The 14,621-nt window shown below is 43.8% G+C and overlaps 1 protein-coding gene across 3 annotated transcripts in view; it reads left to right on the forward strand.

Annotated features, from left to right (window-relative positions):
- Nucleotides 1-14,621, forward strand: part of LARS2 (leucyl-tRNA synthetase 2, mitochondrial) — a 130,563-nt gene that overhangs the window by 79,700 nt on the left and 36,242 nt on the right. For 2 of the 3 annotated variants that reach the window (XM_045529805.1, XM_045529806.1), the window contains exons 11-14: nucleotides 2,388-2,503; nucleotides 5,319-5,602; nucleotides 9,093-9,191; nucleotides 12,244-12,381. In XM_045529805.1, coding sequence (XP_045385761.1) covers nucleotides 2,388-2,503; nucleotides 5,319-5,602; nucleotides 9,093-9,191; nucleotides 12,244-12,381 — 637 coding nt within the window. The remainder of the gene's footprint in view (nucleotides 1-2,387; nucleotides 2,504-5,318; nucleotides 5,603-9,092; nucleotides 9,192-12,243; nucleotides 12,382-14,621) is intronic. The other variant, XM_045529808.1, reaches the window with a different exon arrangement.

Raw genomic sequence — 14,621 nt, forward strand, 5'->3', positions numbered from 1 at the left:
ACTCAGATGAAAATCCAGTTTCAAAAATCACAGAACCAACAGTAACTGCTGAGATGGGGGTTCAAAGCACAAATGATCAATGTGGGCTGGGTTTTTGGTGAAGGCTTTGTGGAGGAGGTGAACTTGAGCTATTCAAGAAAAGGATTGTGAAACAGCAGTAAAATTGAAGGCATATTTAGAACTGTAAATTGGATGTCCTTGGCAGCCTTACTCATTCGTGAGCGTTCTAAACTATCGTCATGCAACAGGAAGTCTGAGAATGAACAAAGACATGGGAACCTAAAGACAGCTTGTCCAAAATCTCCTTCCTTTAGGGTAGACCCATGCACCTCTCTTTACCAACATCGCTACTATGGATTCCAGCCAGTCTCCAGACTACCAAAACCTTGCATAGGAAGTTATTTACACACTGTTTCCTAGCACACAAAAGAAGTAGCATTTCATACTATATTCACAGTCTTTTTCCTCACAATGCTTAGATCAGTTTTTGATGAAGTGGTTTGAAGAAACATCAAAGAAGAAAACCAATGTTATGCTCTTTTGACCATTTTAAGTGTGTTGTTTAAAAAAATAATTTGTTCTGTTATTTTATGCATTTTATAGTTAGTAAAATTTATTAATATAACCAGCCAGGATAAACAATAAAGTAAGCACTTATTGCTGTGGCTTTTGTGCGGGAGGGGGGCGGCCTGTTTGGTTGGTTGGTTGGTATTTTGATTCAAATCACTGACACAATATTGAGAGTTCTTTTTTTTTTGAGACAGAGTCTCACTCTGTTGCCCAGGCTAGAGTGCCCTGGCGTCAGCCTGGCTCACAGCAACCTCAAACTCCTAGGCTAAAGCAATCCTCCTGCCTCAGCCTCCCAAGTAGCTGGGACTACAGGCAGGCGCCACCATGCCTGGCTAATTTTTTCTATATATATTTTTAGCTGTCCAGATCATTTCTTTCTATTTTTGGTAGAGATGGGGTCTTGCTCTTGCTCAGGCTGGTCTCAAACTCCTGACCTCGAGCGATCCTCCTGCCTCGGCCTCCCAGAGTGCTAGGATTACAGGCGTGAGCCACCTCGCCTGGCCGTATTGAGAGTTCTGAAGTGAAAAGAATCAGATTTTTTTAGGTGTGCATGGAAAATTGTTTTTCCTGTTGTCTTGATTTCCCACAGTTGCATAATTAACACTTTCTAAATTACTGCTTTTTGCCCTCCGAGAATAACAAAAGCAAGAACAAATAACCAAGAGGTAAAATGGTATTTTTTTCCATCCTACCTGCACTGTTACAAATAGTTCATGTTTTATGGAACTTCACATGACCAACACCATGGCCTGGAGCATTCTTTATATGGGCAAATAAATTTTGTGGTTATAAAGTCTCCTTTCGAACATTACTACTTATTCCAAACTCTATTGTGGAATGTACTAAATGATTATTTTCCCTTCTTTATGGTAATATTTATTTCTCGCCATTTGTCCTCATCCGTCAGTCCAGTCAACATTTATTCGCTTCATTAGATGCTTTTTGTGAGTAATCTCAGCTAGAACACTATAGAACTTTCCATAATACTACAGAGCTTTTGATCATACCAAAGAGCTTTAGAATATGTCTCCCAAACATTCAACCACCCTTTTAGGACAGTGTTCCAGAGAGGTGGTTCTGAGAGCTGACTTAAGCATTTTGTGCATTACCCTTAGTTTTATATCTCTCGCTTTCTACAAGATGTGTTGCATCCACAAGCATGTCAGCAGTTTTGACAGATGACCCTGCAGCGGGCTCTCAACCGGGGGTGATTTTTGCCATCAGGAGACATTTGGCAATTTTGGAGACATTTTTGCTTGTCACAACTAAGGGAGTACTACTAGCAGGGGCCAGGGATGCTGCTCAACATCCTACAATGTGTAGAACATCCTCTACAACAAAGTCCTTCATGTTAGTGGTACCAAGGTTGAAAAACTCTGGTTACGGAACCAACAACTGGAAAAAAAAAAAGCCCTGTTTTTATGAATAGCTAAAGCCAAAACAGGAGGCTGGGTGAGTGATTTACTAATGCTCAACAACCTTCCTCAAGGACCTATCTGGGTTGAAGAATAAATGTCTGTTTAGAATGGACTGTTGCCTTTGGGAACAAAACACAGTTGCTGGCTTTGGACTTCCTGACTGAGTGGATTTTTCTAGGGTGCTGGGAAATGCTGCAGGAGTCAGCCCTGCTTCTTGAGAGAAAACCACTGTCCTCTGTCACTGAGGGAATTCAAAGAAGAGCCTTCCCCAATCTTGTTATTATAACTACAAGAGATAGTCTCCTTTAAGAAACTAAAGCTCAGTGTCAGTACTGTCAATTATTTTGTGATTTGGGCACTTGTGAAGGAGACGTTTTGTGTTTCTTCCCCTCTGAATAGGAATTCCCAGCACCAGCTCAGAGGACACCGTGTTAGCCCAAACCCTGGGCCTGTCCTACTCTGAAGTCATTGAAACTTTGCCAGATGGTACAGAGAGACTGAGCAACTCTGCCGAGGTTGGTGCCCATGGCATGGGCCTAAGCGCTTACTTCTAAAATGATGACCTTGATGTGAGTTTGATAAGACAGTTTCCTTCAGTTGCAAATTACAACCTGCCGCTTCACTGGCCCCGTACCTAACAGTCTTGCAGTCTCCTGTCTTCAACTATGAAAACAAAATAATATTATTCCTCAAGATCTAGAAGCTTATCAACTCTAAATCAGATCCAGTCCTAGAATAGCATGGCATTGAAGTAACTAATTTTATTTTGGGAATCTTCTGCTTGAGAAGAATATCTTTTCCAAGGAATCTCTGTTTCCTTGGGAGAGATGATAGAAAGTGGCTCTTCTTCCCAGAGAAGATGTCTGTTCTCTCCAGATTACTGACTTTATTTGTGCTTTAAATTTATCTCATTTATAAAAATGAACAGAGGAGTTCTGAGTCATGTTTATTTGGCCAGGGTTATTCCAGCATGAAACAGCAGCACTTGAAGATGGTACGTCTGGCACGATTTGAGCCCAGCCTCTATGTTGAACTAAACCAGAAAGTGTGATGAAAGAGTTGGGGTGAGGGGTGGGAGGGGGACGTGGGAACAATGATCCTCAAACCTGAGCACACATCAGAGTCACCTGGTGGCCTTGTGAAAACACAGATTGCCTGGCCCCCCATCCAGAGATTCTGCTTTAGTAGTCCCTGATGAGACCCAAGAATTTGCATTTCTAACAAGTTTCCAGATGCTGCTGCTACTGCTACTGGTCCAGTGACCACATTTTGAGAATCGAGGGCCTAGATTCTAGGCCTTAGAACCTTGCTCAATGTCTTGTCCCTGGACCAGCAGCATTGGCATCACTTGTTAGAGATGTGGATCTCAGACCCCATCCTGGTCTAATAAAATCCCCGTGTGCTTCATGTGCACATTAAAGTTTGAGAGTGCTGGCTTAGAGCATTCCTTCTTAAACTTGATGATACATTGGAAACACCTGTAAAGTTTTTAACACTACTGATGCATGTGTCTCACTGCAGATATTTTGGTTTGATGGTTATTGGTGGTGAGGGCATGGATCAGACATCAAAAGTGTTCAGAGCTCCCCAGGTGATTCTAACGTGCACCAGAGTCAGGAACTACTGGCTTAACATAGTGATTCCACACCTGGCCATGTCTCTGAATCACCTGGGAGGTACTTGCTGGCCCCACTCTGAGTGATCCTGATTCAATTAGACCCAAAGATCCAGGTCTTTCAGGTTTGGGCTACCTGGCTATAAGATATTATATGTATATAAGTATAGAATAAGGGAATAATGGCCAGATTTTCTCCTTTATAGGGAGTGACAATGTTTTCCTGACCTCCTGTTTGTGCCTTCACTTCATAAATTGCATCCTCAGACATGAATCATGCTCTAAGATATGGAAATTGAAACCTTACTTTAGACCCTGTCAGAGAGGCTCCTTGGGGGTAGGGCAGATCCATGCCTCTGTATCTAAGGGAGCCCTAGGTAACCCTCTGCAGGGCAAGAAAGGGGACACCCAAGGCCAAAATTATGCTTCTGAAATGCCCAGAGAAACACCCACTGCTCAGCATAGGGCTCTGAGCATTAATTATGCTCTTTGGCTTCTTTCAAATAGCTTCAAATGGTCTATTGTATCCTCTCCTGGCTCTAGGGTGAGTATCTAGAGTAAAGGGGTTCCTTCAGGGAGTGGAAAGAGAATGGAGGGAGAAAAGCTGCTTTCATCTGTGAGCTTCTAGAACATGCAGAAAGTGCATGGAAAAGATAGACTTTCAAGAGAGCATGTTATGATTTGCATCACAAGTATGTGGTAATAGGAGTGCAGAACATAAGACATGTCTTCCCAGAGTGTGAGTCGTTCCTTGGTAGGGAGCTCTGGACTTCAGTAGACATTTCAGACCTTTCATAAAAAGGGCTACTCGTGATAAACATAGCTGTATTTTTTTACTCTTTATGCCTCATGACCATAAGCTCCTGGGGACACGGGCAGATCATATTTATCCCTGTGCCCCGCTCCTAGCACAAGCCCAGGATGTAGCAGGGAGCAAAATGTCTTCACTGAATGCATTCCAGAGTACCCACAATCTAGGCTGTCAGCAAGCCACACTGGCTCAATTCGTATAATCAGTCTGGCTCTCCAAACAGCATCAGGTGAAAAGAGAATCTCTCTTTTGTACTGTTAGTGTTCTGCATACTGTCTATAAAATGGGAGCATTTGAATCTAAAAAGAGTGGTCTGGTTCTTCAGGCCGAGGCCCTAGTTTATTCCTCTGAATTCCTGCTGCTTTCGGATAATATTGAATGTTTCTTTTCTGGATATTTCCCACCCTCTCCCCCCAACAGGGGAGTAGTCATTAAAAATAAATGTCATGCAGTTCTTCACTGGCAGCTAAAAGCTGATATTGGATTATCTCTGTAGGTGTCACAGCTCCAGCGAGAAGGACGGCCGCAGAGCCAGGGCCAGCTCACCCGCTAGACACAGTAGGCACAGTGCCTAGGGCCCAGAATACTTTTAGAGACCTGAAAAGATTTTAATTTCTTTTAAAATAAGCCAGAAGAAAAAAACAAACTTCCAGGGTCAAAAATTATAATATACTTGTCTTTATATCAATACAGATCTAAAATATAATTTATAATTTTTAATATTATCTTAAGGAGGAAAATGCCCACAAAGGCAAAAGCACCTAGGTAGGCCTCGTGAAAGTCATCATGCGGCTCTGCACAGCACTGGTCCCCTGGGAGAACCACACAAACACGGCAGTACAGGCGGGGGCGTGGGGGTGGTAACTTGTCTTATGCAGGGAGAAATGAGTTCTCTCCTTCTCAGTTCACAGGTATGACCCGGCAGGATGCTTTCCTAGCCCTGACTCAGAAAGCTCGGGGGAAGAGAGTGGGTGGAGATGTGACAAGTGATAAACTGAAAGACTGGTTGATCTCGCGGCAGCGGTACTGGGGCACGCCAATCCCCATTGTCCACTGCCCAGCCTGCGGCCCCACGCCTGTGCCTCTGGAGGACTTGCCCGTGACCTTGCCCAACATCACATCTTTCACTGGCAAGGGCGGCTCCCCACTGGCCACGGCTTCAGAGTGGGTGGACTGCTCCTGCCCCAGGTAAGGCCCCGCATCCCTGCAGCAGTCACTGCCTGTGCCTCCAGCACCCTGCTGGGAGTTTAGACACTGCCCCTCCTTCCTGGTGCTAACTCCGCACCTTCTTCCCTGACTTCCACACGGCTGGAAAGAATACCTCAGGTCTTTTGAGACTTTTGAGGGAAGGGTCTGGAATCCGTGGTCCAACCTCTGTGATGGACACTCTTCTCTCTCCTCTGAACTGCTGGAAGCAGCATGTCAATTCAGATCTATCCCAGAAACATCTGATCCAACTGATGGAAAAGCTCTAGATTTTCATGATAGCTTTGTAAAAAACCACTTTCTTCCATTTTATATTCCAAAGAGCTTCTTGGAGATGAGAGAAAATGCTTTCTCTCCTCCGCCTTGCAGTTTTCCAATATAGTGACTATGAGCACAGTGGAGATTTTATCACAAGCAGCAGGATAGTAGCTAAGACAGTGAGCGTGCTCAGGGGCTTCGTTCTTTAATACACTGAAACACACCATATTTCCTTCTCATTTTCGAAGTGGGATTCTGTTTTTCAATTTCATGTCAATTCACTGGCATGTCTCAGGTGTGATTTTTTTATGATGCCTTCTCAGCTGATTAAATAAATAAATAGCAAATAGCAAGCTCTAGTATTCTTCTTTTTCCTCTATGGAGAAGCCATTTTTCTGTGCCCTATAGATCATGATGAGCATGTTTTAAAATAATTCAGTCCTCTGTCAGTATAGAGCTGAGTTAACAGAGTGGCGATTGGGTAGCCACACAGTGTAATTGAAAGTCTCAACCTGGGGAGTCAGACAGTCATGGATTCGAGTCCTGGCTCTGCCTCCTATCTACTGTCAGACTTCGGAAAGTCATTTGCCTTCCCTGAGCTTCGATTCCCTCATTGGAAACTAAAATAACCCCCTTGAAGGACTGTTCAGAAGACTAGAATTAACACATGTAATTCTGCGCAGTGGCACCTAGCAGATGATCAATAAATGGAAACATCACAGCCATCCTGCCAGGGATTTTCCAGCCATTCTCCCAAGTCCTCATCCAGGTATATTTTGAAATTCAAGGTGGAGTTTATAGGCAGGAACATAGGAAGCCGTGGGCCACGTTAGGGTAGAAATGTGGGCTCCAGGAGGAAAATGTCACCCCCTCTTTGTTGATAAGCAACAACAAAGGGCTTCCCCACCAGAGACATTGGTGGCCTGCCTGCAGCATAGTCGGTGCAGCCATGTTGGCGAGGATAAGGTTTCCTACCCCGGCTGCAGAACCCCTGGAAGGCAGAGCTCAGGCCTTGGTGCTGGTCAGAGCTCCCTGCATGATCCTGATGAGCACCCAAGGCTGAGAGCCACTGAGCCAGTGTGGCCAAGTCAGACAGCGCGGTGGCATGGATGGCAGGTACCAGCGTCCAGTAGATGTGGATCCTTACTCTTGGGCTCCGAGGCCTTAACCTCTCTGAACCCCAGTTATTCATCTGCAAAATGGGAATATGAGCGGTATGTGTCTCATAAGCCCCAGGGTTACTGGGGAGTAGGTGAGAGAATACCTGTGAAGTATTTGGCTCAGTGCCTGCCACGCAGGATTAGTGTAATTACTATTGGGGCTAATACTGGTAACACTAGCACCGTCCTCTATCCCTCCCACTTACCAAGTGGCCTCCTCATCATCATCTAGTTTTTAGTATCAGCACAGCAAGTGTTAGCCCAATGTTATTTCTTTTATAAATTGAGCCCTGCATTTTCTTCCTCACTTGTACCTCACTTGCACAAGTTAGCTGAGGAAGAAAAAGTAACCTTTATCTTCTAATTATTTCAAGGAATAGTTACCTGTGTTCTGGTTGATTGGTCTCCAAATAAAAAGATCTGGCTTTAATTTAGAAATGCACTGTTGAGACCGGCTTCCTACAGCAGCCCTGGTGGTAGCAAACAGGATTCCCTGAGGGCTCTCTCTAACAAGCTCCTACCCTCGGGTACCACTGCTGTTCCCAGTGGGAGGACCCCTGATTAGAATTGGGGGACTCTTAGGGGGTCCCAGAGCCCGGCCAGATCTGGGGCTCCCATGCTGTCTGCTCAGCCATTTGCATTTAATCAGCTGGCTTGGGGACTGGGGGTGGTGGTGGGGGGTTGGCTTTTCCTTGGGTAATATTTGTAAAGCCAGTATGAACTTCTTCATAATGAATGCAACCCTACTTTTAGTTTTAAATTAAAAGCAGACTCAAGCTCTTGCATGCTAGATTAACAGAAGATTCATCATTTCCTCTTGGGATTCCTCATCCTCCCCCTCAAATTCTCCAAGAGCCCCTGAGGACTTACACTGCCCAAACTGCAATATTTGGAGAGATAGCTGGCCTGAGAAGGGAGAGCCCCATGTTGGAGCCGTGTACTGCCGTGGCTTCTCACTGCCACAGGGCGGCCCTGTTGATGGCTGGCTCTGCCCGTCAGGCAGCAGATGCTGATCCACTGCTGGTCAGGCCTTCAGGAGTCTTCACGGGGGCTAAGCCCCTCCCATGCTAGGCCTGATAAGGGCACCCTCTCTGGAGTTCCCAGGCGGCGTGGCTTTGGTGCCTGGTTCTTTCAGTCCCACAGGCCCACAACCCTGAGAATGTTCCTAAGAATTCGTGTAGCAGTTGGGTCCCTGTGAGACCTTGGTCCTCCCCGGGCATCTCCATCCCTAGGACAGGGATTGCTTTTGCTGTTCAACCCTTCATTCACCGAGGGTCCCACTTTATTCTCCATCATGAACACCAGGCTCTCTTCGCCCTTCTGTGAGGAAGCTAGCTTTACACAGTGGTGTGGTGGTAGTATGTAATAACCAGCTCTCTGATTTATAGTGTTTGCCAGTTTCTGTGATGTACATACTCCCACCAGGACTAATTTCAAGCTACAAGCTTGACGTCACTTGTCACAGAGTTGGGAAGAGATGCTAACAATTGATTCTCACAAGCTGGTGTGAGCTGGCTCCAGCACACCACTGCCTTGGGGCTTCCAAGGTGACTTATCTTCCTCCGGTCATCCCGGTGGGCTTCTGTACCCCCACCCCAGAGCAGAAGTAGAAAAAAAGTTTATTTTCAATCCATCTCACTCCATTTGGTTTTCAGTTCTCTTCATGCATCGATTTGCTTCATAAGCATCCTAAAGCAGGCATGGGCTGAAGGCAGTCTTGATGTGCCTGAAATAGAAGTGGATGCAAAAAGGAGACACTTAATCATGTCTTGTCTTTTTGAGTGGTTAGATTTTCTACCAGGTTAAATTCAGAGAAATAAGAGAATGAGACTTTTAATTGTTGAAGATTGAAATTTTTATTTTGTAAATTTCTTCAAAACATCATGTGCTGTAAGGCACAAAAAGAGCTTTCTCTGGATTGTCTTTTCATGATGTGGCATTATTCTTGTGACATTTTAAATTCATACTCATTGCCATAGCTCTCTCAAAAGCTAGTGGGAAACAGCATTAAAATTTAAAAAGAAACCAGTTGATGAACTTCATTTATTTCTTAGGTGCAAGGGAGCAGCCAAGAGAGAGACAGACACGATGGACACCTTTGTTGATTCTGCCTGGTACTACTTCAGATACACGGATCCCTGCAACCCTCACAGGTAAAGCCTCTGTCCAAGGCTTGGCACATGTGTCGGTTTGGGTCGTCCGAGAAATGGAGACCAGGATGGAATGAGTTGTGCAGGAGATGTCTTGGGAGTGAGTAATGCCTATGCCAGACAAAGAGGAGGGGAGCAGGAGTAGGCAGGGGGAGCCCTTAGACCGTGGTGCAGATGTGAAAGGTGTGATGGGGAAGGGGAAGGAGAAAGGATTGGGAGGAAGAGCCTCAGACCACAGCCCGTCTCAAGGAAGCCTCAGCCTGGCCTCTGGGAAGCCCCGAGCAAAGCTTGTCCTTGCAGAGTCCCAAGTCAGGCAGAAATGGCTCTAGTCTAGCCCCCTCCCTCTAGTCTCCTGGGAGCGGCCTGGGAGAGCACAGGCCAGGAGCAACACCAGAGTGGGCCCAGAGGTGCAGCAGCCAGAATCGGTCGGTCAACTGTGCACCTCAAAACAGGCTCTCTTAGAGGGAGTGTGTTAAATTATTAAGTTAGATTATTCACAGCCAAGTAATCCCAGCACAAGGCAAATGAAAAATAGAAAAGAGAAGGAAATGCCATTATAATATCCTCCTTGTAGTGAACTGCATTTATATGATTATAGAGATGAAATGTTATTTATTTAACTGAAAAAACGATGTAACTCTACGTTAGGAGGTGGCGAGTGTGAGAGAGCTCAGAAGCATCACCTCTAATCACATACGGTCAACAGATAATTTCCAATTGATAAATCAATAAAGAATATGAACATATTTTTATAATAATTGCCAGGAGGAAGAGTCAAAAGAATTAAAGTGGCTAAGGGACAGGCCTGGGAGGAAGGGAAGAATGGGGGCTGGAGGCCATTGTTTTTTGTTATAAACCTTTGGGTGCTATTTTATTTTTCAGCTATATTCATGTATGCCTTTGACCAAAAAGCAAGTAAGAAATTAAGGGAAAGAGAGCAGCAGGTAGCTAGGGAAAGAGAGAGAATGAGAGCTGAAGGGAGCTCTTCCAGAGCCCAGGAGGAAACTCAGCACTGTGATTAAAAGGACCTTGCCAGATTGTTCTTATCCGTGGTACCAATATTCTGGAACCCTGTCGTCTACATGTATTCTTTATTGCCTGTAAAATAACACACTTCTGGCGAGATGGGTGCTCCTGCCTTGTCCTGCCAGGGTTCTGGCCCGCAGTATTGTGAGTCTATAGTTTGAGAACATTTCAGAAATGAGTGGGATCCCGAGTACATGGAGCTGTGCAAAGGCAGAGAGGGTGCGAGGTGACTGCTGTGGCTGGGAAGCACCAGCTTGGCCCTGTCTAGCCCACAGAGGGGCTCCTCTTTGGGGCCCGCCTTCTAGAAGGAGCCACCAGTGCATTCTGCTTAGTAACAGCCGGCTCAGGCTGCGAGGGGAGCCAGACTCTTGGCCTCCTCAGGGTGCTTCAGTGGCAAGCCTTCCTACAGATGAGGCTCCAGATTCAGTGATGGGACCTTTGACTGGCAGAAGGTACCTCCTGAGACCTCCACAGCCCCCAGCTTGTGCATTCCACAGAGCACTCCATGTCCCTCATAACGCACTGCCGCTAGCTTCAGCCCTGGCTCAAGTTCTCGCTAGGATGCTTTCCTGGCTCGATCAGAAATCCAAGCTGTAGCTACTTTCAACATTTCACTCCTTAATTTATCCCAAACTTGTTTTCTGGCTAAATACCATCCTTCACTTTCCTTTCTTTTCTGTCGCCTGGATTGGCAGTTGAATTTCTTTAAGGAACTATTTTTCACACAAAGAAAAAAAAATGTTCTTTTAATTTTACCAGAATTCTGGCACAGTGACAGGAGGAGAGAACACGGAGCTACATTCAGACGCAAACGTGTGGTGGTGGCCAGGCTTGTCCCCTGCTGAGTGACAGGCTCTTTTTCCAGCCTCAGAGCAGGAGCCAGCCAAGTCCGTGCTGGGGAAAGGGGGCCTTGAGCTGTGGGGGAGAGAATTCACAAATGTTTGAAATCCTCCAAAGGCCGAAGTTTTTTTGGCTGGCTGATGTCAAGAGAGGGTGTTAACTTTGAGAATGAAGAGGTCTGTCCCCAGCCCCCTTTTCTTGAGGGTCCCAGCCAGAAAATAGAGGTGTTTCCTTTCCTCTCCAGGGTCTATTAGGACCTGGGAGTTTGAGGAAGCCTTTCATTTATCTGTTGGCTGAAAAGTATCTATGAGGTGAGAGAGAGTTATTGGGCTATTTGATGACAATTAATCCTAACTTTGCTTCATCACATCCAGCAAGCCATATACAGGCTCCTACTGACTATACTTTAAGGCAGCTTTTAAAAATTAAGATTGAATTTCTGTTTTAAAATGAGTACTTCGTATCTGCATGTTAACCTCCATTGTAGATGCCACATTGCCCTCTATTGGTAAGAACTCAAAAGTTTAATTCTCTAATCATAATAAAAATTAAAATAAATCTAGATATTGAAATATGCATTGTACTGAGATGACTTTTTGCTGGTATATTTTCCTCTTGTCCTCATTTTTTTCCCTCCTAAGAGAGAGACAGGTTCTCACGCTGTCCCCAAGGCTGGAGTGTGGTGGTATGGTCACTGCTCACTGCAGTCTTGAACTCCTGGGCTCAAGTGATCCTCCCACCTCAGCCTCCTGAGTAGCTGGGACTACAGGCACGTACCACCACACACAACTAATTTTTTATTTGTTTATATTTTTGGCAGAGATGAGGCCTCACTATGTTGCCCAGCCTGGTGTCAAGCATTCCCCCCGCTTCGGCCTCCCAAAGTGCTGGGATTATAGGCATGAGCCACCATACCTGGCCTTCTTGTCCTCATTTTGTATGAAAATTGTGTTTGTTCAAATATTTCAGTGATGTCTTCTGTTACAGTTTTTATAAATTTTATAAATTAACATGGATCTGACTTTTTCATTATTTAAGCTTTTCTCTTACTATATTTTAAAAAGAAAATCGCTGTTATTCCTTGACATAATTCATTTCAGGGCATATGCAAATTATAATAGCTCTGTCTAATTTATACAATTTCAGCAAAGCAGGTTTTAAAAAAAGTGCCCATTTCTCTTTCCTCCAGCCCTTTTAACACAGCGTTGGCAGATTACTGGATGCCTGTGGATTTGTACATTGGAGGGAAAGAACATGCTGTCATGCACTTGTTCTACGCGAGATTCTTTAGTCATTTTTGCCATGATCAAAAAATGGTCAAACACAGGTGAGCATTTATACTACTTTGCAAAAGAATTAAGTTCTATGAATGGCAACTTGAAGGGGATGTCAGTTCTTCTGAAGCAAGGTATACATATAGCAGGAAAATCCTATTTGTCAAGTGTACCTTAGAGGTCATTGTCAGCCTTAACCATTTGAGGTATGTTTCTATTGCTTAATCAGTTCTGGGATGTGGTGTTGCGTGCCTTAATTTGAGATTGTTACTTGTGAGGCAGAGAGGAGTGGTCCATAGTGTTTATGGCTTTTACAGTATCTCATGTGAGGTCATGCTTGTCATCTGGTCCCTCTATGTAAGCTAAGTTTGACTGAATCCTGCCTTGGTATATCACTCTGATAAATGTAAATAAACAATTAGAAGATAGAGAATCACATTATAGATCCATTGATAAATTCTTAACCTGTTAGCCTATAATCTGTTCTTCATAATGTTCAGAAAATGTTTGTGCTTTTTTCCCCCATGAAATACATCATATATATAAGCGATATATGTAATGTATTATATAATTTAAAGAATAAAATGAACATGCTTGCCCCACTCCTCAGTTTAAGAAATAGAATATTACAGGTACCTTAGAATCCCCAGGGTGCTCAGTCTTATCCTTCTTCCTGTACCCATCACCCCTCCTCTGGCTAACACCTATCCTGAATTTTGAATTCCTCATTTTTCTGCTAGGATTACAGGTGTGAGCCACTGTGCCTGGCCAAGTTTTTTATTTCAATTATTATATTCTTCATTTGTAGAAGTTCTAGGGTTTTTTAATCTCCTTTATTTTTTTTATAGTCTTTTTGCTATATTTCAAGCCTTTGTTTCCTAAAATATATTAAATATAACTATTTTATATTATCTGACTGATGATTCTATATTTAAGGTCATTATGGGTCTGATTTAGTCATTCATTATTTCTACTGTTCTCACTCATAGTGCCTACTTCCTTGGAGGGGGAGAGAGAGAGAGAGAAAGTATGTGTGTGTGTATTTTAACTGTGACCTTATATTCCTTGAACCTTTCTTTATGGAAACTCTTTGGAGCCTCTCTCCTAGAGATGATTTGTGTTAGCTTCTCCCTGTTGCCTGGAGATGCTACCAACCCAAGACCACTTTAAATTAAATTTCTGCTTGAGGTTTTTAGGCCCATACAGGTAGCATAAATTTAGTTCCAAACCCATATGAGGGTCAACTTATGTCTACAAATTCTCAGTACAAATATTTTTCTTCCCTTCCACATATCACCATGGTCAAGGTAGGCAAGTTTCCTTGCTTTTCTGTCCTGAACCATAGGTTTATTTCTAGTTCACCTTTCTATTGATGGTTCCTGCCTTATTTGAGGTCTCCTAGACTCCTAAAGTTGGTTGGCCCCAGATTTTATATCCCATCTTTTGTGCTCTGCACCATGCTCAAAAGTTCATGGTCATTGGGGTTGCATAGATACCCCGAGGGTGAAACTGGCTTCAGGAACTGTATTTTCCTTAGGTGTTTTTGGTACATTTTTGTTTTGGTTTGGTTTGGTTTTTGCCAGCTCAATGACACATTTAAAGCAATATATTGTATATCCCATCTGGCTTTTTCACTTGCTTTTCATAAGGACAAAAACTCAGGTTCTCTTATCTGATCTACAGCCAAATGCATAATTCCTAGAATTTTTTTTCAATTGTCATTCTGTTGGGTTTTATTTGTTTAATACAACATCCTTTAGAATATATTTTAATTACAGAGAAAAAAAAAAAGGGGGAAATGTCTATTTCCCTATCCAGATAACCCATCTTGACAATTTAAAAACAAAACTAGGCTGGGTGCAGTGGCTCATGCCTGTAATCCTTCCACTCTGGGAAGCTAAGACAGGAGGATCCCTTGAGGTCAGGAGTTCGAGTCCAGCCTGAGCAGGAGTGAGACCCCGTCTCTACTAAAAATAGAAAGAAATTAGTCAGACAACTAAAAATATATAGAAAAAATTAGCCGGGCATGGTGGCGCATGCCTGTAGTCCCAGCTACTTGGGAGGCTGAGGCAGGAGGATCCCTTGAGCCCAGGAGTTTGAGGTTGCTGTGAGCTGTGACACCACTGCCCTCTAGCCAGGGCGACAAAGCAAGACTCTGACCCAAAAATAACAAATAAATAATAATATAAACAAAAACAAAAGTAAGACATATTTAGGATTAAAAAATTTTAACTGCACAGAAAATGAACATTAATATTTCTCTTCTTATACCCCACATTCTATCCCTTTCTTC

This window comes from Lemur catta, chromosome 18, assembly GCF_020740605.2.
Source record: "Lemur catta isolate mLemCat1 chromosome 18, mLemCat1.pri, whole genome shotgun sequence".
NCBI classification, from domain to species: Eukaryota; Metazoa; Chordata; class Mammalia; order Primates; family Lemuridae; genus Lemur; species Lemur catta.